Source organism: Pleurodeles waltl, unplaced genomic scaffold, assembly GCF_031143425.1.
Source record: "Pleurodeles waltl isolate 20211129_DDA unplaced genomic scaffold, aPleWal1.hap1.20221129 scaffold_209, whole genome shotgun sequence".
Lineage (NCBI taxonomy): Eukaryota > Metazoa > Chordata > Amphibia > Caudata > Salamandridae > Pleurodeles > Pleurodeles waltl.
In genome coordinates, this window is record NW_027149915.1 from 182531 (window position 1) to 207595 (window position 25065).

General features: G+C 45.0%; 2 protein-coding genes across 3 annotated transcripts in view; one reads left to right on the forward strand and one right to left on the reverse strand.

Annotated features, from left to right (window-relative positions):
- The window catches only part of LOC138274914 (zinc finger protein 34-like), a 278326-nt gene that overhangs the window by 165021 nt on the left and 88240 nt on the right, over positions 1–25065 (forward strand). The window lies entirely within an intron of this gene.
- The window catches only part of LOC138274916 (zinc finger protein 777-like), a 49952-nt gene that overhangs the window by 12040 nt on the left and 12847 nt on the right, over positions 1–25065 (reverse strand). The window contains exons 3-4 of the mRNA XM_069219035.1: positions 4238–4348; positions 2772–2885 (exon numbers count right to left, since the gene is read on the reverse strand). Of these exons, the coding sequence (XP_069075136.1) occupies positions 2772–2885; positions 4238–4348 (225 nt within the window). The remainder of the gene's footprint in view (positions 1–2771; positions 2886–4237; positions 4349–25065) is intronic.

The window sequence follows — 25065 nt, forward strand, 5'->3', positions numbered from 1 at the left end:
CATGGTTCAAAGTGTCCCAAAGCAGCTTTGAGGCTGGCAACATAATGATCAGACAACCAAAGGTCTGTAGTGTGACAGAATATCATGTCAAAAGTATTGAATACCAAAATATTGACAATATGAGTACAAATAGGTAAGTATAGATTTATTATTCTTAATTCCACATCTACGTACCTTGAAAGTAAATATAATGTCAAGGTACATCTGTGTGGAGTTACATATAGTAAATCTTTCCTTAACCCTAGAAACTTAGCACCACAACCTACTCTACTGACGAGGGCCCTTGGAGCTGAGGCCCCCCCGAAAGTATCTAGAATCTCTGGCACTGAGGTTTGAAGATGTGGCATTAAATCCTGCCTCTGAAGAGGGGAGAAGCAAGGAGGTTACATGGGGGTGTTTACAAAGCCAGCTCCCCTCATCATGATGCCTTGGATTGATGAGGATTGGGTACGGGATATGATTTGCCTCTGCTGAGTGGGGGAGGCACTTGAGAAACCGACGCCCTGGGAATGAAACCACTATGGTATAGGATCTACTGATAATGGCCTTGCTCTTGTGCACTGCCCCATCCCCACTCAATCACTTGCTTCTACTCATTGAGCCTGGTTTATCCCACTCTAATGACACTACCTCTGCTTTTTTACTTTGTTTCCCACAATGCCTCTGGCAGCGCATCCTGACAACTCCTTTTTACCAAAGTGTTTGGAAAGGGCCAAGCGGAAAAGGTCCTTCGGCAGCACAAGAACTCTTGATGCAAACCATCCTTAAAAGAATCATTTCCATGGGCGCACAATTGGACTGCATGGATGTGAAGATGATGGATCTCACAACAGATATAAAGACAATGTGATTGGAGATGGGATATTTTCACTAAACTGTGGAAGGGCCGGACAAAAGAGTAACTGAGACTGAAGACCAGCATGGAAGAGCAGACTCATGTGGCTCTAACCTCTGGTATCTAATGCAGAAGGTGACTTATCTTGAGGGAGAAGTCTGATGCAATAATGCTGTTTTACTATAGAATTCCAGAAAAGCTGGAAAAGGATGACAAGAGGGTTTCAGAACAGTCTCCTACCACACCATATAGGCTTGATCTTCTCAACACCATTGGAACAGCAGAGGGCACAGAGATTCCAGACCCCAATGCCACCCAAAAAAACATGGTAAGGTCTAGCGCAATCATTTCTTTGTTCCTCTGACAAGAACATGCCCAAAATGTATTACTGCTTTCACATAAGCATGGAACGTATGACTGAGAAGTAAGCAAACTTCAGATCACCGCAGACTTTTCATTGGACACAGATAGTAAAAAGAATGCTTTCCTGTCCTTGAGACAGGAACTTAAGAGATAGGATAATAATTACTGCCTCATGGAGAGGATAATAATGTGGATGATGTTAGTCGGCAAGTCCAGAACCAAATTCTGAGGAGCTGGTAAGAATCCTGGACAGTCTGGAAGGTTCAAACATCGATAATATGCTGCCATGTCTGGAAGCGATTGGGACCTCACAGCGTTGGGGCGGCCTGATAGATAGACAGGTGTTGTTCCAGATCCTGGGTGCATACATGGAAAATGTCTGCTGCCTTGTTTTTTCTTCTTCACACGTCTTAGTATATATGTAGGGATCCTTATGAGAGGGAGCTAGGGACCAGCTTTTACACTCCCTTCAAGAACTCCAGCTTTGGTATCTGCTTCCCTTCTTGCAAAACTTGTATGCAGGACAGGATAGTGCTCTTGTGTGGGAGATGTGCTTGGATTTAGCAATAGGCATAAAATCCCACATGTGTAGGGCAGCCTGCCACAAGCTTGAATTTGCTTGACTGCTGCAGTGACAACCTCTCGGTTATACAGCAAGTCACACTATTGCCCACGTCTGCTGCCCTGAGTGAGTACATGCATAGGTGAGCAGTCCTCAGTGGAGCAAGGCGGCTGCCAGCACAATAGTGCTGCTGATTGGCAACCGCTCAGACAGAAAGAAAAAACACAAAACAGCTGGAGTTTTATTCTAGTAATTTGCATAATCTACTAATAAGATCAGACATGTGCCAAAACATTGGGGACATTATTCTAGTATCTTAATTCACTAATCAACCTGCTTCCCTAATTTTAGTACAGTGTCATTGCATCTTCATAATGCATGTTTGTGTTGCGCCTAACAGTGTACTGTGATTAAAATACCTTCTATTTTTACAAGACAAAGCGTTGACATCACCTTTATACCTGAAGGTCACTATTAAGTTACTCTGAGTTTCTAACCTTCCCAACCTCCGCTAAGTATGTCTGGGATCGCTCAGTTTCACCACCCCGAGGATTGAGTCCTATGAGGTTCTGCCCTTGGTATTCAGTTACTGTCCAATAGTAGGGAGCCCTCGAGGTCAAGAAAGCCAGTAAGACTTTGTTGAGAACAGGTTATTCTGAACATTTGGAGTATTTCATTCAGTCCTCATCAGTCATTTCTATATATACCTCTTTGTTGAATTCTGATGATTCAAAACTTCATATGAAAGATTCCTATTCGAAGGGGGCTATATAGGGACTTATGTCACAGTATGCCTCCAAACCTTCACAGAAATAATTTAAAAAAGAGCACTATGGGTTGCCTATTGTGGGTGACTGATTGATTGGTAGAGATGCAGCCTGGGCAAGGAGAACTGCTTTTGCTCCACACTAGATGGCTCCTAAATGGGAAATGCAGTGATGGGCATGCGTGGGGTGGCTTAAAGGGCGTTGTCGGGTTACAATCAAGATGTCTCCATCCTTTCCTCCTCACCTGTACCAAGATACTCATTTTGCTGCCTTCCTTCTAGGCGCGGAGGATTGTTTAGTTGTACAGATTCTTCATTATTTATCCTGAAGTGCACATCTGTATCTCCCATCGTATCCCCTGTTATGTGAAAAGAGAAGTCCAGGATTAGCAAGTGTAGATGAAAGGAGCCCCCATCACTCTGAGCCCAACAGTCCATTTTAATACCCCATCCATAGACTGACAGGATTTAATCTTCTTGCACCAGAGAATGAAGTGATCACTTGTTAGTGAACCATACAAACTTGTTCATGCTGTGAGGATAGGTAAACATAAGATCTTACGAAATAAAGTTAAAACATTGAGATGCCTAGTTTCTTTTAACAGTAACACAGATCACTGGACTAACCGTTCTTGACATTTTTGTTTTAGCTGTGATTGGGAGGTCTCTCACCTGCACTTGGATGAATCGTTTTTTTAACACAAACCTTGCACATGTCATGCATAATAACAACCTCTCTGTACTCAACACAACAGTCTTCTGCTATTCACCCTGCCATCACCTGTAACATGTGGCCTCTGTAAGTGCTTCATTACTATTCTCTTTAGCTGATGTCACATTTTTATCTGGGTATCTCTCCTGTTCAGTGGTTCTTCCTTTTTTCATCTTCTTATATTGCTCGATCTGTGTCCATTTTATTCTTCCTCCTTGCCCTCATGTCCTTCCCCTAGATTTCCTTCCCTGGTAATTTCTTTTTCTGTTATTGCCACTTTTATCTTTCTGATTTTAGAATTACTGATTGCTCAGGCAATGATGTTTAGTGGTTGTTAGGAAACTCATTTATTAGGCTTTGAAATTTAGAGTGAGCTTAAGGGCTGTCCACAACCTTAAAGCTGATTCTAGCATCAACTGGGAGACAATCTAGAGTTTTGATGATTGTTTCATGTAGTTACGTTTGTGGAACATTAGGCATATTCTGGGCCTCTGTAGACCGGTCATTTGTTTCATTTGAATGCCAGCGTAAATGAAATCCAAGCCTGCAAAGAAACAACCGCTCACCACCACTGAGTCATGCTAGAAATGTATGGAGTAAGGATATATTGAGATTGATGCCTTATGAGTACTGTGCTGACTGTAGAAGCAGAAAAAGTCTGTAGTCAAAAAGATACCCCAGTCCCCTTGCATCCGGGTGGCGATTCTGAGGCCAGACGTAAAGCTAATGAGAGCTGCACAGCAGCAATAGAAAGAGGAATGTTTCCTAACAAACTAAGTCTTCTAGCTCAATGCCTCTGATCTTAGTCTGGCTTTTAAGTACCTGCAGAAATAAAGAGGAAGGGGATACCACTCAAAACATAGATCAATGCATCTGGTTATGGCGGCTCTTACAGGCATGGGGTGGGTCGGTGTGGGGAGGGGGGCAAGTGTGTCTGTCTGTCTTGTTGGCATGCTTGTATCTAGCAGACAATCCTTTGGCAATTGAACTCCTACTCACCGAGAGCATATTGAATCCTGTGTTTTTTCTTAGAGTCCCGGTCATCCAGCGGATGTAGATCTTCCTTTTCCTTTGCTCTTAAGGAACAGACAGTTGTTGCAATAAGAGGACCTATTAATAAAAATAATCAGAAATACAATGACAAGACGTGTCAGGGGATTTATCATGAAGTGAAACAATATACAACAGAACTGATCGCTACAACAGCTCACCTGCAGATAACACAGCACTGGATCTTTAGCACAAGATTGACAGAAAGATGTTAGTAGTAGGTAACGGAAATAAAATGTTCCCTATTTACAAGTAGATCTACACCTTCACTTAGGTGTCAATCTACTCATGGAAGGAATTCGTCTTTTCCAAGTCAAGGTTTACGCACAGATATAGACTTACGAGTAGCCACCCAGTAAAAATGGGATAGTCACATACAACTGGATATTTCACTGAACAGGTTACTATTAGTTACTTTCTGTTTGTGGACATCTCCACCACTGGGGCAGAGATCTTGCCATAGAAAGTAATAGCTAATCGCAAGAAAATTAATTTTAAATAAAAACAAAATAAAGATTATTTTTTAATAAAAAAAATAAATGAAAACACATTTCAATCAATCAAACATTTGTAAGGCTCGCTACTCACCCGCTAGGGTTTCAAGGCGCTGAGGCGGGGTGAGGGTGAGTGGAGGACTGCTACTGCTCGAATAGCCAGGTCATGAGATGTTTTCTGAAGGTCAGGGGGTCCTGGGTCTGTCAACGGTGGGCAGGGAGGGCATTCCAGGTCTTGGCGGCGAGGTAGGAGAAAGATCTGCCACAGGCTGTAGTTCGATGGATGCGAGGGACGGCGGCGAGGGCAAGGTTGGCAGAGCGGAGTTGGCGGGTGGGAGTGTGGAAGGTGGAGTAGCTCATTGAGGTAGGCCGGGCTTGTGTTGTGAAAGGCTTTGCGAGCGTGGATGAGGAGTTTGAAGGTGATCCTCTTGGTGACAGGGAGCCAGTGCAGGTCTCTGAGGTGGGCTGAGATGTGGTCGCGGCGAGGGATGTTGAGGATGAGGTGTGCTGAGGCGTTCTGTATCCGTTGTAGTTTCTTCTGGAGCTTGGCTGTGGTCCCTGCGTAGGGCGCATTGCCGTAGTCCAGTCTGCTGCTGACGAGAGCGTGGGTGATCGTCCTTATTGTTTCGGTGGGGATCCATCTGAAGATCTTGCGAAGTATGGGGTGGGTGTTAAAGCAGGAAGATGAGACCGCGTTGGCTTGCTGGGTCATGGTGAGCAATGTGTCTAGGATGAAGCCTTGCGTGCGTGGGTGGTGGGTGTAGGTGCGGTCCCTAGGGTGGCTGGCCACTAGGAGTCATCCGATTCGGAGCGGTTGGAGCCGAGGATGAGGACCTCTGTCTTGTCTGAGTTGTCCAGGTGGCGATGGCGTGCAGTCCGTCGTGGAGGTTGGTTTTGGTGGTGACGGGGGTCCTTGGTGAGTGCGAGGATCAGCTGGGTATCGTTGGCATAGGAGATAATGTTGAGGTTGTAGGATCGGACGATGTTGGCGAGCGGAGCAATGTAGATGTTAAAAAGAGTTGGGCTGAGAGAAGGTCCTTGGGGAACGCCACAGATGGTTTTGGTGGCCCCCGACAGGAAGGGAGGAAGGCGGACTTCCTGCGTTCAGCCAGAGAGGAAGGGCGTGATCCAAGCAAGAGCTTTGTGCCGGATCCAAGCGTCGTAGAGGCGAGTGCAGAGGGTGTGGTGGCAGACGGTGTCAAAAGCAGCCGAGAGGTCCAGGAGGATGTCTCCTATTACCCCAGGACTACCGCAGTAACAAACAGCAGAAATGCACTGCAAAGGGCCTGACTTAGAGTTTGGTGCGCCCGGTTACTCCGTCATAAACTTGACGCTGTATTACAAATGCATTATATCCAAGGGCAGACGAGAAATCTGTCATGTTTGTGACAGAGTAACCCATCCGTTGAACTCAAAATTAGGACCTAAATCTTAGCATATTATTAAATTTGATTATAACTATTTTTGATTTTATTTACATTGTTTTAAAATGTAACTAAATGTTTGTTTCCCAACCACCACCCTTACTTTATAGTTTGTGCTAAACAAGTCACAATGTTAGATGCAAGTTTTGCAATATTTTGTCAAATAAGCTAAAGAAAATTATAGGTTTTCATTTACAATACATTTTAACTATTGTTATTTATATTAGAACATCTTATTTAAATGGGAGGAGGCACAAAGAGGGTGTAGCCACCCTCAGGGCTAGTAGCCATTGGCTACTAACCCCCCAGACCTAAACACACCCCTAAACTGAGTATTTAGGGGCCCCCAGAACCAAGCAAGATAGATTCCTGCAACCTGAAGACTAAGAAGGAATGCTGACCTGAAAGCCCCGCAGAGAAGACGGAGACACCAACTGCTTTGACCCCAGCCCTACCAGCCTGTCTCCCCACTTCAAGAAAAACTGCAACAGCGACGCGTTCCCCAGGGTCCAGAGACCTCTGAAGCCTCAGAGGACTACCCTGCATCTAAAAGGACCAATAACTCCCGAGAACAGCTGCTCTGCTCCAAAGAAGATACAACTTGGCAACAAAGAAACAACTTTTAAAGGATTGCACGTTTCCCGCCGGAAGCGTGAGACTTTCCACTCTTCACCCGACGCCCCCGGCTCGACCTGCGGAGAAACAACACTACAGGGAGGACTCCCCGGTGACTGCGACCCTGTGAGTAGCCAGAGTTGAACCCCCCCCCCCCCCAGCGACGCCTGCAGAGGGAATCCAGAGGCTCCCCCTGACTGCGACTGCCTGCTTCTAAGAACCCGACGCCTGGTAAAGACACTGCACCCGCAGCCCCCAGGACCTGAAGGATCTGACCTCCAGTGCAGAAGCGACCCCCAGGTGGCCCTCTCCCTCGGCCAGGTGGTGGCCACCCTGAGGAGCCCCCCCCCCTTGCCTGCCTGCTTCGCTGAAGAGACCCCTGGGTCTCCCATTGGACTCCATTGCAAACCCAACGCCAATTTGCACTCTGCACCCGGCCGCCCCCGTGCTGCTGAGGGTGTACTTTTTGTGCTGACTTGTGTCCCTCCCCGGTGCCCTACAAAACCCCCCTGGTCTGCCCTCCGAAGTCACGTGTACCTACCTGCTGGCAGACTGGAACCGGGGAACCCCCTTCTCCATTGAAGCATGTGTTTTGGGCACCACTTTGACCTCTGCACCTGAGTTGGCTGAGGAGTTTGGCAGGGAGTCCGAGATAGAGAACGTTTCCGTAGTCCAGACTGTGAGATATTGTGGCCAGGATTACGGTCTTTCAGATGTGATCCATTTAAAGATTTTGCATAGCACGCGGAGATGGTGGAAGCAGGAAGAAGCCACAGCATTTATCTGTTTGAAAGTGAGTTTGTTGTCTACAATGATGCTGAGGTTACACGCGTGTTCAGTCTGGGTTGGGGGTCTCCCAAGTTCAGGGGGCCACCACGAGTCGCTCTTGGGGGAGGGGGGGAAATTAGTTTCCAATGAGGATCACCTCTGTTTTTTCAGTGTTCGGTTTTGGGCAGTTGGATTTCACCTAATCGGTGACATGGCTCATAGCTTTGCTGAAGCTGTCTCTTGAGGGGATGTGGCCTTCGGAGAGGAAGAGAATGAGTTTGAGTGTCTTCGGGGTATGAGATGATGTTGAGACCGTGGGAGCGCCAATGGTGTTACATAGGTGTTGAAAAGGGTGGGGCTGAGAGAAGAGCCCTGGGGACTTCAAATGGTTCTCTTAGGTTCTGAGGAAAAAAAAGATGGAGGCACACTCTCTGGGTGCGTCCTATGATGAAGGCATGGATCCATTTGAGGGCGCTGCTACTGATACCAATGTGGTGGAGTTTGGAGGTGAGGGTGTAGTTGGAGATGGTGTCAAAAGCGACGGAGAGGCTGAGTAGTATCAATGCTACCTTCTCTCCTCGGTCTAAGAGGGACCTGATGTCGTCTGTAGTGGTGATAAGGGCAGTCTCAGTGCTGTAGTTATAGTGGAAGCCGCAGTGGGAGGTGTCCAGTAGGTTGTGTTTTCCCAGGTGATCGGAAAGCTGTTTGTTGATGGTTTTTTCCAGGATTTTTGTTGGGAATTAGAGCACCGGGATGGGGTGATAATTGTTTTAGTCCGTGGGGGTCTGCTTTTGGTTTCTTTAGGAGTAGCTTGACTTCAGCTCTGATTGTTCAGGCAGGCTCTGGTATGATGCATGCGTGGAGGCCAGGGTATTGAAAAGGATGTCATCTTCCAAAGGCTCAGAATGCATACTGACCTTATGGAATGCAGCAGCCCTGGCCAAGACCTGGATGTACGAGGTGCTATCCTCTGGTGGAGATGGTTTTGAGGGGTAGCACTCAGGGCTATTGTCCGAGACAGGGGGATCATAGAGGTCCCAGGGGTCTACATCATCTTGCATTTGCACAGTATGTGTGGGTGAATGTGCAGTGGGCGTGTCAATTGGTCACCCTGTCCTTAGTGGCGAATGCAGGGGAGAAAGTTCTGCCGAAAAATGGTGAGTTGGTGATTTCTCCCTAGCCACTTTAGCTCTTGGCTGATCAGTCCCAGTCTCTGTTTGTGGTTGAAAAGCCAGCTTTCTCTTGAATTTGAGAGGAGGGGCAGTTTGGATCTTTCCAGTATCCTTATGGATCTGTATCCGTGCCTGCGTTTGCTCAAACTCTTTAATGTCCAGCTCCTCTTCAAATCTGTGCCTCTCCTTTAGTTGTTTGGAGAGCCCATGTTCCTCTGTATAAGAGGTCTTTTTCGGCTCTGAAGCCGGTTTTCTTGGCACCGAAATGCCCATGGTGATGGTTGGCCTCGGCTCTGAAAAGCTCTTTCGAGACTTAGCCGATTCAACAAGGCGATGTTGACTTTTTTCGACGCCGGGTTCTCGACTCGAGTCAGAAGACTTTGGCACGATTTTGCCCTTTTTTTTGGTGCCGAAGGTGTTTCTTGGTCACCGCTTTTTTTTATGGGTCGAGCCGTGGCCTTCAGGCTGTGGCGTCCCCGAGGCCTTATGTTTTTTCGGTTGACTTTGGGGTTGGGTCGGGCAGACGCACTCACTTTTTGGCCAGCTGTAGGCGGTCAGTCGTCAGAGTCCGATCCCTGGATGGAGATAGCCATCTCCTCCTCTTCGACGTTGAGGTGTTCTGATGATTTCGACACCATCTGCATGCGCCGCGCCCTCCGATCTCTCAAGGTCTTTTGCCCGAAAGGACTTGCAGGCCTCGTAAGTATCTTCTCTGTGCTCCGGTGACACACAGATTACAGACCCGATGCATATATGGATACTTAGCCTGGCACGTCGACAGAAACGGAAGGGGGTCCGGTCCATGAGGCTTCGACGAAGTGTGTACTCGGGCCGACCAGGCCTCGGTTGGGCGCAGAAGCCACGAAGGGCCACCGAAACAGTTGTCTCGTCGGTGTCGATAGAAGATCTTTTCCGATCGCAAACAATACCAGCACTTTTTGGGAGGATTTTAATACTTTCCCGATTCGAATCACGGAGCGAAGAGGAACACGTCCGAACCCGATGGTGGAAAGAAAACAATCTAAGATGGAGTTGATGCCCATGCACAATGGAGCTGAAAGGGAGGAGTCACTCTGTCCCGTGACTCGAAAAGACTTCTTTGAAGAAAAACAACTTGTAACACTCCGAGCCGAACACTAGATGGCAGGAACAGTGCACAGCATGTGTATCTGCAGCTACACATGCTATCGAACACACACACACACACACACACACACACACACACACACACACACACACACACACACACACACACACACACACACACACACACACACACACACACACACACACACACACACACACACACACACACACACACACACACACACACACACACACACACACACACACACACACACACACACACACACATATATATATATATATATATATATATATATATATATATCCCAAAGGCGGTTGCCACTGGATAGTTATAATTAGGATTGTGTTTACATAGGAAATGGCTTTTTTGTGTCACTGTTTAACAAATCCCCCAAAAACTTTTCAAAATAGTGCTACATTTTGACAAGTTTGCATTTAAGGTTTTGGGGTGATCCGTCAAGTGGGAGCTGAGAAAAGGAGGGGTGCCAAAAAACGTGTTTTCACCATTCATTTTTCCATAGGAACTTTGAACACAACCAAAGCCCAAATCACTGAACAGATTTGGGCCACATTTGGCATAAATCTAGATCTTGGTTCAGAAAGAATGGTTTTGTGATTTGGTGTAAAGCAGTTCAGTAGTTGCTGAGCAATTAATGCTCAAAATAATTGTATATATCACACTGTATAAGATCCGCAGGCGGGAAAGCTCTCCTGCTTAGATCCGATTGGCTGCCATGAGAGCAATAATGATGGGGAGGAAGCCAGCTTTGGACGAGGGCTCAGAAGCTTCAATTGGCTCAATAATTCCTTCTTTAAAAAATGTATTTAGCTACTTTTCCAGAGTGCTTTGATTAATTTAGAGATCCGACAAACTTTATGAATGACAGGATAAGCACCATCTTCAATCTTATACAATGTTGGAAGTTCTTCAAATGTCGTAATTTGTCAGTGAATACCTCTGAAAAGTCTGTATTAATACCCATGTTTATTGGAATTATTTTAACAAGTAGGACATGATCATATCAGTGAGGGTCTAGGGTGACAACAAGCTCTTTTTGATGCCTCTAAGCCCAATACATCTGAACCCTGTTTAGAAATGTACACTTTCCCAATGATGGTGCAAGCTTCAGAGGAAACCCGCATTGTTGTCATTCCTACAAGTGAAAATAGAGTTCTTAGTATAAACCCCGGAGGAATATCAAGCTCTATAAGGATGTAAGCATATCTTCAAATCATTTACAATCTATTAAAGGATGAACAAGAGTCAGCCGAGAACTTGATTTTGGGATCATCTAACCAAATTTCACAAACTGGAAATATGGAACACAAATGTACCTATACTCTTTCAATTCTTCAGAACTGTTGACTCATTTACTTGTATAGTGCCCTTTTCTTCCGCACTTTCTGCATTGCCGTGTTTAGCAAGGCACACAGTTTGATTGGTCATATCATTAATTTTACCACAAAAAAACATTTTGTTTAAGTGAGTCAGTGACATTCTTTGATCGTTCCATTCCAAAGTCTTTCATCTTATAGACCTTTGGGCCAGATGTACAAAACTATTTAAAGGCCGCAAACTGATACATTTTCCATTTGTGACCGCTAAATGGCCGTGTGCAATCTACCAAACCTATTTTTCGAGTTGGTAAACTAATACCGACTTGCAAAAGAGGGTTTGCGAGTCGCTGTTAGGGCATCCCTTTCTTATAGCGAGTCGCAGGGGGATGTTTGACTGTTTTGCGACTGGGAACACGGTCGCAAAACAATTCGTTACCACCAATTAAAAACTGGTGGTAACCCATTCGCAAACAAGAAGGGGTCCACAACCTTTTTTCAGAGCCGACAGTGGTCCCACGGACCACTACCCATCCTAAAAAAATAAAAATGCTTTATTTTAAAGCATTCACAAACATGGTGGTCTGCTGTCCCCAGCAGTCCATCATCCCTGCGAGTGCTGGCCATTCGCAATAGGTCGCAAAATGCAACCTGCCTCATCAATATTAATGAGGCAGGTCCCTTGCGTTGATTTGCAAATCACAAAAAGTGTCGGAGACAAGTTAGCGACTTGGAATCGTGACTTGCAAAAAAATGCAAATCGTCGCAAACACTGAGGGTCGTACATCTGCCCCTTTATTCTCTTTTTTTTTTCCCCTTTATTGCATGAATGGGTTACTGCACTGGATTCTATATTTCTCCTGTTTTTGAAATTTCTAATTCACTCTAAGTCTAGGTTGCTAGCTAATCATTTTTCTTGTATGTTTAGGTTACTTGTATATTTCAGTCGTTTGTTGTGGATTGATGCTTTACCTAAGTCACTAAATTCCCATGTGTGGAGATTTTGGGTCATGCAAACGGCTGCCATGTTTAATTAATAAATACACTAAGAAGGTATTTCAGAAGAGCCATGACAATTATAGAGAAGACTGTGGAGTATGGGACTGAATGAAAACAAAAGAGATGCTTCTCTGCAAATAACCAGGCACTACAATAACCAGCTGATCAACTGAGTAAATACATCGCGTATACTTAATAAGACAAATGATTTCCGAAGAACGCTGTAAAACTGAAGTAAATTATGAGTCAGTTTTGAAATTCTCTCCACAACCTAGTATGCAGTGGATTGAAAAGTCACCCAAAGCTGAGGAATCGAGGAATAGCTGATTATATAATAAACACTGTCCCTTTAATTAGAAATACTGTTCAGTTGGTCAAAATATAGTGCGTGTATGGAAAAAGCCATTAACTTCCTCTTGAGCATCTCAGGAAGTCGTGCAATGGTGATAAGACTGAAACGCATACACAAGGGAATACCGCACAGCATGCGCAACACACCACCAACTTCCTAGAGCAAGCAGGAGGGCTTAAGGAGAAAACCGACTCAAGACAGTGAAGTGGTGCTGTTATTGTGAGATCACACTAGGCCTCGGTCAGGACATCCAACTGATGTAGCAAAGTGGCATGGGATGACTGCCTCAGAAGGAACAGCCAGAGATCATTTCTTGACACTGTTATAATCACTGTTCACAGCAGCCAGAACAGATCCCCTAAGGCAGGATGGTTACCTATGGCCAGATATTCACCTAAAAACGTCAGTGGCTCACTTGAATGAAGAGAAGATGGCACGCAGCAGGCAGGGGCCGATCATCGAGGTGTGGGAGCTGGGAAAACTGAAATATCACAGAAGTTCAGTACAACGGCTTGCCTCACTGCCTCTCCCTGGAAAATCAAAGTAAAATCAGAGCCAACTGCCCTCCCATGGTGAAACTCTGTGTTAAATGGTGGTGATATAGCAGATTGGCACAACTCCTGCCAGAGTTGTTCTTCAAGTCACAATGGAATTCCTGCTACCACTCAAGCACTAGAATAAAACTGGTGTTGGGAAAAAACAAAGAATAGGAAGAAAATATTGTTATCAAGTTTAAAACATAGCAAGCACCATCAGCAAGGAACGATGCACTCTTGACAGGATAACAGAACATCACTCCCAACATGCCAAGGTAAGAAGGGGGGACATTCCACAGGTAGAGAAAGTAGAGGAGGGTGGAATCACCAAGCAGGAAGTACAAGGATAAGGATGAAAAGGGAAACAGAACTGATTACAAGAGTAGACCGTGGTTATTTTGGTACCAAGAAGCAATACATAAACTGCTTCTCTGGTAGTTTATTCACAGCTTGGCACTTTTACACCACACATACATACCTGCATAACATGAGCCACATCCGCTCCCATACCTTGTTCATGACTGTGCTCGCACTAGTACCACTTTTTAAACAGGAATAAACTGGTGTCTGAATTTTGCCCAATGGTTCAATTGAGCATCAAAAAAAGGAAAGAGCCTAAAGGGTAGGAGTAACAGTTGTTACAAAGTTGCATAAGAAACTTTAGCTTTGAGAAACTTAGCCCAAGCCCAACAATTCATGCAAAGCTTCATAGCTACATATGTAACACTGCTCCATGAGGAAGCCTTGAGGGCACAATGTAGACAGAAAAGCCCACCTGGGTCCATTATATGTCACTGACCGGTACATGACCAAAGAATGACACAGACCTGAGGGTGTGGGCCCAGAAATCTGAGGGAGGTGAGGCATTATCCATCTGGCAATAGTGGCCTTGGCAGCTGCTCAGCCAGCACCGTTACCTTCAAATGTCATGAATAGTTGGGAGTAGAAAGCAGAGACACGGGTTTCTTACGGAAAAATCACAAAATGCTTTTGAAGTCCAGAATGTGTAATATCTACTCAGCTGAGGAAGCATGGGGTTGAGGAAAACGTATCGGAAGAGCATTCTCTTTATTCAGATGGTATTCCATGAGCATCTTTAGAACATAGGTGGAATATGTCATCAGAACTACCTTGTCCCTAGTGAAAGCTTGGAAAGCTGGGATGTGGAAATCCTATCGCCCAACGTTTTATTTTGTGAGTCTTTTGGTTTTGTCAATGTGTGTCTTGTTTTGGTGTGGCTTTTGTAACACTTTATAGTTTTGGGAGACGCCGGGCCCTCACCATTGTAATAAACACTGGCAAAAAGAAAAACAAGTTTGCCTAAAACAAAAAAAAGCACACATCCCCACTAGTGGGTTAACAAAGGCCCCACAGCCCCATCCAGGGGGTCCCCTCAGCCCAGTACCTGCCCTGAGTGAGTCTTGGGGGGCCCTCCATGTTCTTTGCAGGGGGCACCCCTCCAGTTTTGTTATGTCACTGATTGCCACAGTAGTTCCTGGCACAGAACAAAACTACTTTGTGTGCTAATATGCTACTTGTGGAAGAGCAGAACGCGATCACTCGCAGTGAAGCCAGTCATTAGATAGAGAAATAGAAGTATAATAAAAACAAAATGTGTCTGTTAACTCCAGACTTAATTAGGGACCCGATTCTTCAGGAAAGTCACAAAAGTGCACCCAAGGTACATGTCTTTGAATTTGCGGCTTTCATGAATTCACAAGAACGTACAGAATTAGACCAGGATATTGTACTCCCAGAAAATATTTGTGAACTGTATATTAGCACAAGCAAATATGCATGTGTGAAAATCTACTGAGCGTTTACAAGTTCACTTTCCCTCCACCACTTTTTCCCAACCCTAGAAGAACTTCTGCTTCTGCCATTGTCAGGAGTACATTTCTAACCTAAGATTAGAGAAGAGTTGTTAAAAATACTTAAAACATGCAAGTTAGTAGGTTTGCAGACTCAAAGGCATTCCAGCCGTGGAACTATTGCTTTCTGCTTCCTCCAGCCCCAGTATGTACATCTGCGGAAAGGTGGCAAAATAAATAAATTGCTATAGTAGGGATTGAAATTGCAAGTATTCAAGCCCTACTGTAGTAGTTGCCCTGGCATAATTACAGAGACTATTACCAGAGCTGCTACATAATGAGATTGCTGCCACAATTTGTTGCCGCACTACATGGCATCAAAGGGAGAAGTAGATTTTTTTACAGGACAAGTAGATTTAAGAAGCAACCTTTCCCATGGACAAGTAGACATTTTATTAAATACCACACCCCTGGAAAGGTTCTGATGTGGAGAGCTTGCAACTCGCATATGAGCTAGGCCATTCATTATAGCCATCAGAAAAAGAAATCTTCAACCTAAGAAGTTATTGGCCGCATTTTTATGTTGCCCCTTACTTGAAGGCTTCTGATATATCTTCAAAGAGCACCACGGACACCATCCGAATCATCTACACTGAAACATGTAAATGTATAATCATTCACAAATCTTTTAGTGAAAGTACCAAAACTGAGAGGGTCAAGAGTTAGTGAAGGAGAAAGATGAGGGTAGACGTGGAGTGAGAAGGTAGAGGACGAAAAGCAGTAACAGCTCTAGTGAAAAAAGAAGATTAAGAGGAAAGGTAAATGACTTGTTAGAAAATAGATGAGCAGTGTTAATATTTAGGAAGCTGGGGGGGAAATATCTGTTTGACACCACTAGTTTTTTTTTCCCAGAAGGCCAAAAGAGATACTAAAAGTCTGAATATAACTAGTAGGGTGTATTCCATAAAGACAGCAGCGCGCCAGACAAGGCTTGAGTTCCCAACCTCTGTGCGTTGACTACTTTCTGCACAACCCTTAGGCTCTTGTTTGCACCAGAGACACTGGTGGTGGAACAACACTTTTCTGGGTGATGAAGGGGCCCTGCTTTGTTCATAATGCTGGCCAATTTAAATTTATCTCTGCCTTTCAAAGGGAAACAACCGAGGTCTTTGAGCACTGGGGTGCATCACTATGGAGGAACTATCATTTTAAGGTTATATAAATCTTCAGGGTGTCACATGTGTCAACCCCCCCACCCCCCAGATGTCTTTTGACCTCCCACTTGTTAGGAAAAACGTCTCTGGTATAATCTAGAGTTACAGTGGCCTCTGTTTACAACTTACCGGTATCTAACTGCACAACTCGTCTGGATTGCGTGAAAAAAATATAACATGATCCACGGAGCCAAGAGACCTGGTTGATTTTCTTTGCTACTGTATGATGGTAGACTCACAGCTTTTTACTCCTTTCCTGGGGTGCTGAAGAGAACTTCTTATAAGTCACAAGAGCCTCCATGCTCTGAAGTGAGACTGAGGTGTGCAAAGATTAGCTCCTGAGGAACAATTATCATTATCAGAGTGATGTGAGAGCGGAGTGCTTCACATGAGCAGGAGGCCTTTCTTCTGGGAGAGGCAGATTTGTTTGTTCAGAATCAGAAGGAGCCAATCAGAAAGTTGCAAAGACCAAGTTTGGCAACCATGAAAGCAAAGCATCCTGAGCTCTGCCAGATCTTTTGAAGGACTTTCGGGATTATAAGAGGAGGACCAAAGGATGTACGCAAGTCCAAATTGAATTCAACATCTGTCTATTCCCTAGGAATCCAGGCCACCTCCCTCTTCAGGAGGTGAAGTGCTTGTTTTGATATTCAGGTAAATAGTTAAGGTGTCTACTGCATCTGGTTATCTGTTTACAGTGATGGCAGTCAAGATAAAGCACATTCCCACTAAAGGGAAGTGAGCCTTCCGAGATGGGCCTTCAACAATGGAAGCCAGTCACTCACAAAGTTGCTGAGATTATTTGGCTTTGGGGACGTTCTTCCCTCTGAAGACTCTCCTCTTTGCTGCTTCTTGGAGGAATATGATGTTCCTCCCAGTGATCTATAGCAAAATTACCACAAATCTTTGAAAGAATGCAAGGCATTAAATGACTGGAAAAAAGGAAGTGGCATCATCAATATCACGTGAATGACCAGCAGTGGTTTAGTAATGTCATCATATAATGCTGAAGGACTTCAGCTGTTGAGAAATGGAACATGTTTCTTCCATGAAAGTAGAGGTTGGCTGTTTTATCCTGCTCTTCCAGCTTAAGATCTAAAGGCTTAAATACATGACTGCAAATAAATGGACATACAAGAGTTCATGGTCCTGACAGTAGCACTGTTAAGACATCAGCAGTTTTTGTTCTGATGATCTCGTGCCCAGGTTGGGCATGAACCTGGACTGCTCTTGGGCATATGTGGGTACAAGGAAGCATCCCCATCAATGTTGTGCAACATATGGAGCCGGCTGCTTGCCATAAATGACACTGGCACCAGAATGTCTCATATGAGGGATTCAAACTATATACTTTCTTGTCATGTGTCTTAAGACTCCGCCTTCTTCCACTGTCTGTGTTCTTGGCCTCAAGCCATGGCCCAGGTATGCCACTGTTATTGTTATGCGTTGTGAAACCAATAAAGAAATGAAAAAATGGCTCAGCCATCTTGTCCATATGGGAGAATTATACCTTGCTCTTCACTTAAGAACATGATGAGTGGGGGTTCACGGAGACGCCTTTAGGAGTATGTTACCTTTTGCGTTGAGAGCACTCCAACACAACAAAACAGCAAAGAGGAAACACCAATCACATTGTGAATACCTGGAATCACATCCTTTTTTTCATCACATATGCCAGTTGTTCAATTTTTTTTGGGGGGAGGGTGTATATTGCAATTAGATTCAGCAGGTATAAGGGAGAAAATCCTCTTTCAAGGATACAACACTCTTATGACTTAGAAACTGTAATAACATTCATGTTATCTCAGAATCTAGTTACCCTGCTCAATCACGCTCAGACATCAGTAGTGCTTGAACACCAGCATTTCAATCCAATGACAAGTCAGCTTGGCTGTCTAGCTTTTATTTGATTTGATGATGTACAGGTATTGATTCATACATTTATAACAGTGAATTGTTGTCCATTGGTGTTATGGTGCTGTAGTCATTCCATCAACAGAAGGGAATTATTATGCAAAGGGATGGGCTTCAAGAAGCGTATGGAAACGGCGACTGGGTTAAAGTGAAAAGTAGAGGGAAGCACAGGGCTACAACTAGTAGGATAAAGCACAACCATTAGACACGTCTGACAAAAGCATGGCAGAGCCAAGAGAATCAGGGATAAAGACCTAAGGATACAAGACAAGGAATAAATCTGAAACAAGATCTGCAGATATAGAAGGCCCAGAATATGCACAGCCAAATAGATGACACAAAATGATTATTCTTTACTCCAAAGGGAGCCATTTGAGCATGGCAAGCTGAAATTCTAACAATGCCATACAAGGAGGCAGGCAGTAGTATTTTGATCTATCAAGAGCCAAGATATAAGAAATCTGGAAATAACTAATTACAATGCATTTCCATGAACCAATTAAAAAGAAATTGCAGACCGGATTACTAGACATTTGCTCTCCTACTGGAGAAAGGCAAAGCTTCCCTAAGTATTCTGAGCAACAAAATAGGCTGAGGCCACTGTTTTCAGCTGTGGAATGAAGGAGAGGCAGTGTTAGCCTCAGATGTGGGCCTTGGCAGCAGAAATATGCAGAAGACCAATAGTGGGTGACCATCAGGCATCAGTTGAGATAGTAGGATGTCAGCCAAGAACCATCACACTCATCTGATTTGAATTACGTCAGTGTGCTCTCTAACTCTAATGCCACAAAAGACAGTATACATTTCAAAATATTAGAGACAGACACCACTGTAGTGCCATTACGCTGGGTTGTTAACTAGCCATAGTACACTTATGCTAAGTAAATGAAACTAAAAACATAACCAGGACAAAAAAAGAGCAACAGGTATTGAAGTGTGCATCTTTGCAACTCCAGTACAGGCTTTTAATTTCCCTATACACTATTCACCAAGTAAAAGATTTAACCTTTTGGCTAGACATCTTCTGAGCAATCATTTCCCAATTGAAATGATGTTCAAATCTTCCTGTCCAACTAACCTTCACACATCACGATTTTCTACCTGATTGGGGACATGTGGTAGGTCTGGTTTAGGGAGGAGATGAATGGGTTGTAGACAAAAGACGGCTGATGGCGTTCGGGACAGGGCTGGTAGTAGGTTGCAGTTGGGTTGGTGTTAGGCTCGAGGTTGCTGATGGTAAGCTGGGGCTACCTTGGTGGCAGCACTGGTGGAGCTACAAGAGGGCTGGTGGTAGACTGGATGCAAACAGACTGTAGGTGGGCTGGTATTGGATGGGATTGAAATTACACAAAAAGAATTTACATGGGCTGGTGGAAGTTGAATGGAGGCAAGTGACGATGGGTGTAAGCAGACTGAAAGACGACAGGATAAAAACTTGGGGTACGGACTGAGGGGTGGGAAAGGGACAAATCTTGGCGGAAGACAAGAGGTGGAGGACAGTAGGATGAAAAATGGCGGGAGGTCAGCTGAAGACAGGCTGTTGGTGGACAAGGTAGGTTGTAGGGGGCAGTTGGTGGGGTAATGGTGAGGTAGGATTGGCTAAAGGTGTGATGAGGGTAGGCTGAAGGTAAGCAGATGGTAAGCTGGAGAATAACAAACTTGTTTGTTGAGCCAGCTTCAGGACATTCTGCATAAGCCATTTCCCGTTTGACTCACAATGTTCTTCTTGTCCATAATAAAAGCTTTCATTCTTGGCACAGTCCAGGATACTCCTCATTAACGTAAAAATAACTTGAACTTCTATTAGCACACTTGATTGTAAGCGGAGATGTGCTCTACCCTTTCTCCTGCATTTCCACAAGACAGATCACGCACACTGTCTGTACATACTCCCAACAGCTCTTCATCACTAGACTTCAATTGTCAAATGGGAATTATATTTCTTACAACTGGGAAACAAAGCTCAACATAGATACATCAGATGTGCGGATGTTTCCTTGCAGGGCAAACACCGAATGGGAGAAAGTCCCCTTTTTAACATGTTCGCCCCATTGTTTGTGACTGATACTGATGGTAACTAACCCTGACTGTGCCCTGGGCTCTGCTTAACAGTCCTAGGGTGAGTGCTCTGAATAAAAGGTGTATGATTAAATAGCACTGTTTTAATTCCAATTGGCTATGACAGACTCTGTAAGTCCCTAGTAGATAATAGGGCAAGGGTGATTCAAACTATCATAAGTCCCTAATATATAACAGGGCAGGGAAGTTTAGAGGCCCAGTAGATTTTCTGCACTGGATTGGGCATTGCTGTGTGCCTGCTGTCATTTGTAAAGGCAGTCCTGCCTTGCAGACTGTCTTTAAAAATCAAAATTTATGCAAATTCGACTTTGGAATTAAAGGTGCTTCAAAAGTAACAATCTACCTTAGTTTTACAGACAAGTCACCCCCACGGTCTCCCCCATATGCCCCAGGGGTAGGTTGCCATGTAACTATATGCGGGGACATTATTATAGAATATGTTTTATATGCCCTGGTGGGGGAAAAACTACACTTTTCATTTCCCCATTGTAGAAAGTTGGCTACATAGGCTATAATATAAATATTTTTCATAAGCCTAAATATTGCTAGGAAAAGATTAAAAAAAAAATACCATGAAAGGACTCAAATGAATGGTAATGATAAATGCAACAATTTGCAATTGTTTAATTTATCATAACTTCTACAGAAAATATGTTATGAGACTTTAAGCCAAATTCCAGCCTGCTAGTGGTCTCTCCTAATTGGGCAGCCCTAACAGATTAAGGCAGGCTGCTTTGATGAGGTGAGAAGTGACCTGCACTGAGCAAAGGGTATCTGATGGGAGTGTAAGGCAGATGGTTAAGCCAGGCCAGGAAGGGGCTGGGTGAATCAAGTTGAGGCTTCAAAAGGATACCAATCAGAAAGGAATACAGCCAGGCCTGCCCTCTCACCCCTGTACCCCACAGATAGCAGGCTTAGGAAAGGAATCTGCAGATGTCCTGAGGGGGAAGTAATGAAAATGAGCTACACCAGGGAGTTGGTTCAGCCAGATCTTACTTCTCTGGAAGAAAATCATCCATCTTGGAATGTTCAAGTGCAGCACTTTATGGGACAAGAAGTTATCACACTTTGGAGGAAGTTGTCATACGTCTGGCGGCACCCTGCAGCTCATTGGACAAGGATGCCCACTGATTGTCCCCCAAGATGAATGAATAAAAGTGGCTGATCTGCACTGGAATTGAGATCTGCTGCCTGAAACCACAAGAAGAAGAAGGACTGCCTGGCTGAAACCCTGGTTTTTAACCCACAAGCCTGAACACTTATGGTTTGCACCTGTTGCACACTGGAACCACAGCCCAAAGTGCTTTGCCTTGCTTCAAAAAAGACTCAGGAGCAGACTCCCTGAAGCAACAGGTTAAAAAGCTTCCCTACACCAACTTCCACAGAAGTCCCCAGCTTGGTGAGCGTCCAAATGACTTGCAAGAATTTGGCCAGGCGCATTTTTTTTTTGGAACTGTAGGCCCCACATCCCAAGGAGCAACTCAGTGATTCTGGAACCTTGGATTGGGGTTGTTGATTGTAAGGAAATGCCTCCTTGGCATGGTTACCCCCTGACTTTTTGCCTTTTGCTGATGCCAGTTATGACAAGGTGTGCTGGGACCCTGTTAACCAGGCCCCAGCACCAGTCCATTCCCTAAACTGTACCTTTGCTTCCACAATTGGCACAGCCCTGGCACTCAGATAAGTCCCTTGTAAATGGTACCCCTGGTACCAAGGACCCTGATGCCAGGGAAGGTCTCTAAGGGCTGAAGCATGTATTATGCCACCCTGGGGACCCCTCACTTAGCACATGCACACTGCCTCACAGCTTGTGTGTGCTGGTGGGGAGAAAATGACTAAGTCGACATGGCACTCCCCTTAGAGTGCCATGCCAACCTCACACTGCCTATGGTATAGGTACGTCACCCCTCTAGCAGGCCTTACAGCCCTAAGGCAGGGTGCACTATACCACAGGTGAGGGCATATGTGCATGAGCACTATGCCCCTACAGTGTCTAAGTAAAACCTTAGACATTGTAAGTGCGGGGTAGCCATAAAGCTTATATGGTCTGGGAGTTTGTCAAATACGAACTCCACAGTTCCATGATGGCTACACTGAAATCTGGGATGTTTGGTATCAAACTTCTCAGCACATAAATGCACACTGATATCAATGTGTGATTTATTCTAAAATGCACCCAGAGGGCATCTTAGAGATGCTCCCTGAATACCAGTCCGGCTCCTAGTGCTAGGCTGACCAGTTTCTGCCAGCCTGCCACAACCAGACGAGTTGCTGGCCACATGGGGAGAGTGCCTCTGTCACTCTGTGGCCAAGAACAAAGCCTGTACTGAGTGGAGGTGCTTCTCACCTCCCCTACAGGAACTGTAACACCTAGCAGTGAGCCTCAGAGGCTCATGCCTTTTGTTACAGCACCCCAGGGCATCCCAGCTAGTGGAGATGCCTGCCCCTCCGGCCACTGCCCCCACTTTTGGCAGCAGGGCTGGAAGAGATAATGAGAAAAACAAAGAGGCGTCACCCACCAGTCAGGACAGCCCCTAAGGTGTCCTGAACTGAGGTGACGCCTGCCTTTAGAAATCCTCCATCTTGAGATTGGAGGATTCCCCCAATAGGATTATTAATGTGCCCCCCCCTCAAGGAGGAGGCACAAAGAGGGTGTAGCCACCCTCCAGGACTGTAGCCATTGCCTACTGCCCCCAAACCTAAACACACCCCTAAATTTAGTATTAAGGGAAATCCCAGAACCCAGGAAATCAGATTCCTGCAACCTGAAACAAGAAGAAGGACTGGTGAACTGAAAGCCCTGCAGAGATGACGGAGAAGACCACTGCTTTGGCACCAGCCCTACCAGCCTGTCTCCAGACTAAAAAAAAAAACTGCACAGCGACGCTTTCGACAGGGACCAGCGACCTCCGAAGCCTCAGAGGACTACCCTGAAATCCGAAGGACCAAGAAACTCCAGAGAACAGTGGCACTGTTCACCTACAGCAACATTTTTGCAACCTTCTAACAAACTTTCTAAGAACTCACTCTTCCTGCCGGAAGTGTGAGAATTCACACTCTGCACCCGACGTCCCCGGCTCGAGCCCCAGAGAACCAACACTACAGAGAGGACTCCCAGGAACGGCGACCTCGTGCGTAACCCGAGACGACCCCCCCTGGACCCCCACCCAGTCGGTGGCTGGCCTGAGAAGCCCCCTGTGCCCTGGCCTGCACCGCTAGAGTGACCCCCGGGTCCCTCCATTGATTTCTATCACAAACCCGACGCCTGCTTTGCACACTGCACCTGGCCGCCCCTGTGCTGCTGAGGGTGTGTTTTGTGTGCCTACTTGTTTCCCCCCTCCTCCCAGTGTTCTACAAAACCCCCTTGGTCTGTCCATCGAAGACACAGGTACTTACCTGTGGGCAGACTGGAACCGGAGCACCCATGTTCTTCAGAGGCGCCTATGTGTTTTGGGCTCCTCTTTGACCTTGGCATCTGACCGGCCCTGTGCTGCTGGTGTGGTAACTTTGGGGTTGCCTTGAACCCCCAAGGGTGGGCTATTTATGCCCAGGAACTTGAACTTGTAGATGCCTTACTTACCTAAAAAACTAACCATTACTTACCTCTCCCAGGAACTGTTGATTTTTGCACTGAGTCCACTTTTAAAATAGCTTATTGCCGTTTTAACTAAAACTGTGTATGTTACAGCTCTGATTTAAAGTTCCTAGCTTACCTGTGTGGAGTACCTTGCATATTGTGTATTTACTTCAAATCTCGAACTTGAGGTTCTAAAATAAATTAAGAAAATATATATACTTTTTTTATTTAAAAAAACTATAAGCCTGGAGTTAAGTCTTTGAGTGTGTGTTCCTCATTTATTGCCTGTGTGTGTATACAACAAATGCTTAACACTAACCTCTGATAAGCCGATTGCTCGACCACACTACCACAAAATAGAGCATTAGAATTATCTAATTTTGCCACGATCTTACCTCTAAGGGGAACCCTTGGACTCTGTGCCCACTATCTCTTACTTTGAGATAGTATATACAGAGCCAACTTCCTACATTGGTGGATCAGTGGTGGGGTCTAAGACTTTGCATTTGCTGGACTACTCAGCCAATAGCTGATCACACAACTAAATTCCCAAAATTGTCATTAGAAACTGATTTTTGAAATTTGAGCTATTTTTCTAAATTTTTTAAAAGTCCTTCTAGGGCCTTGTATAAACTCCCTGTTAGCATTTCTTTTAGAGTTTAAAAGTTTGTAGAAGTTTGGATTTAAGTCTAGAAGTAGTTTTTAGATTCTTAAAAAGTAATCCCAACTTTTAGAGAAATAATGTCTAGCACATAAGAGATGGTGGTGGAACTCAACCTCACCCCTTACCTGCCTCTGGGGATGTCAGAGTTAAAGACTCTCTAAGCTAAAAAATATAAAGACTGCGTCCAACCCTACCAAAGTAAAGCTCCAGGAGCTTTTGGCTGAGTTTGCAAAGGACCACCCCTCTGAGGATAATCCTACAGAGGGGGAAATTAGTGACCAGGAGGATGATTCCCTCTCTCCTGTCCTAATTAGGGAGAACATGGTCCCTCAAACCTTGACTCCACAAACAATAGTCAGAGAAACTGGTTCTTCCACAGGGGAGACCAGTAACTCTGGACGCATTGAGGGCAGCCTCAATGAAGATGACCTCCTGTTAGCCAGGATGGCCAAACGATTGGCTTTGGAGAAACAGCTCCTAGATATAGAGAGAGAAAGAAAAGAGGTGGGTCTAGCTCCCATCAATGATGGCAGCAACATAAATAGAGTCAGAGAAGATATTGACATCCTAAAAATCCCCAAAGGGATTGTAACAAAATATGAAGATGGTGATGACATCACCAAATGGTTCACAGCTTTTGAGAGGGCTTGTGCAACCAGAAAAGTAAACAAATCTCACAGGGCTGCTCTCCTTTGGGAAATGTTCACTGGGAAGTG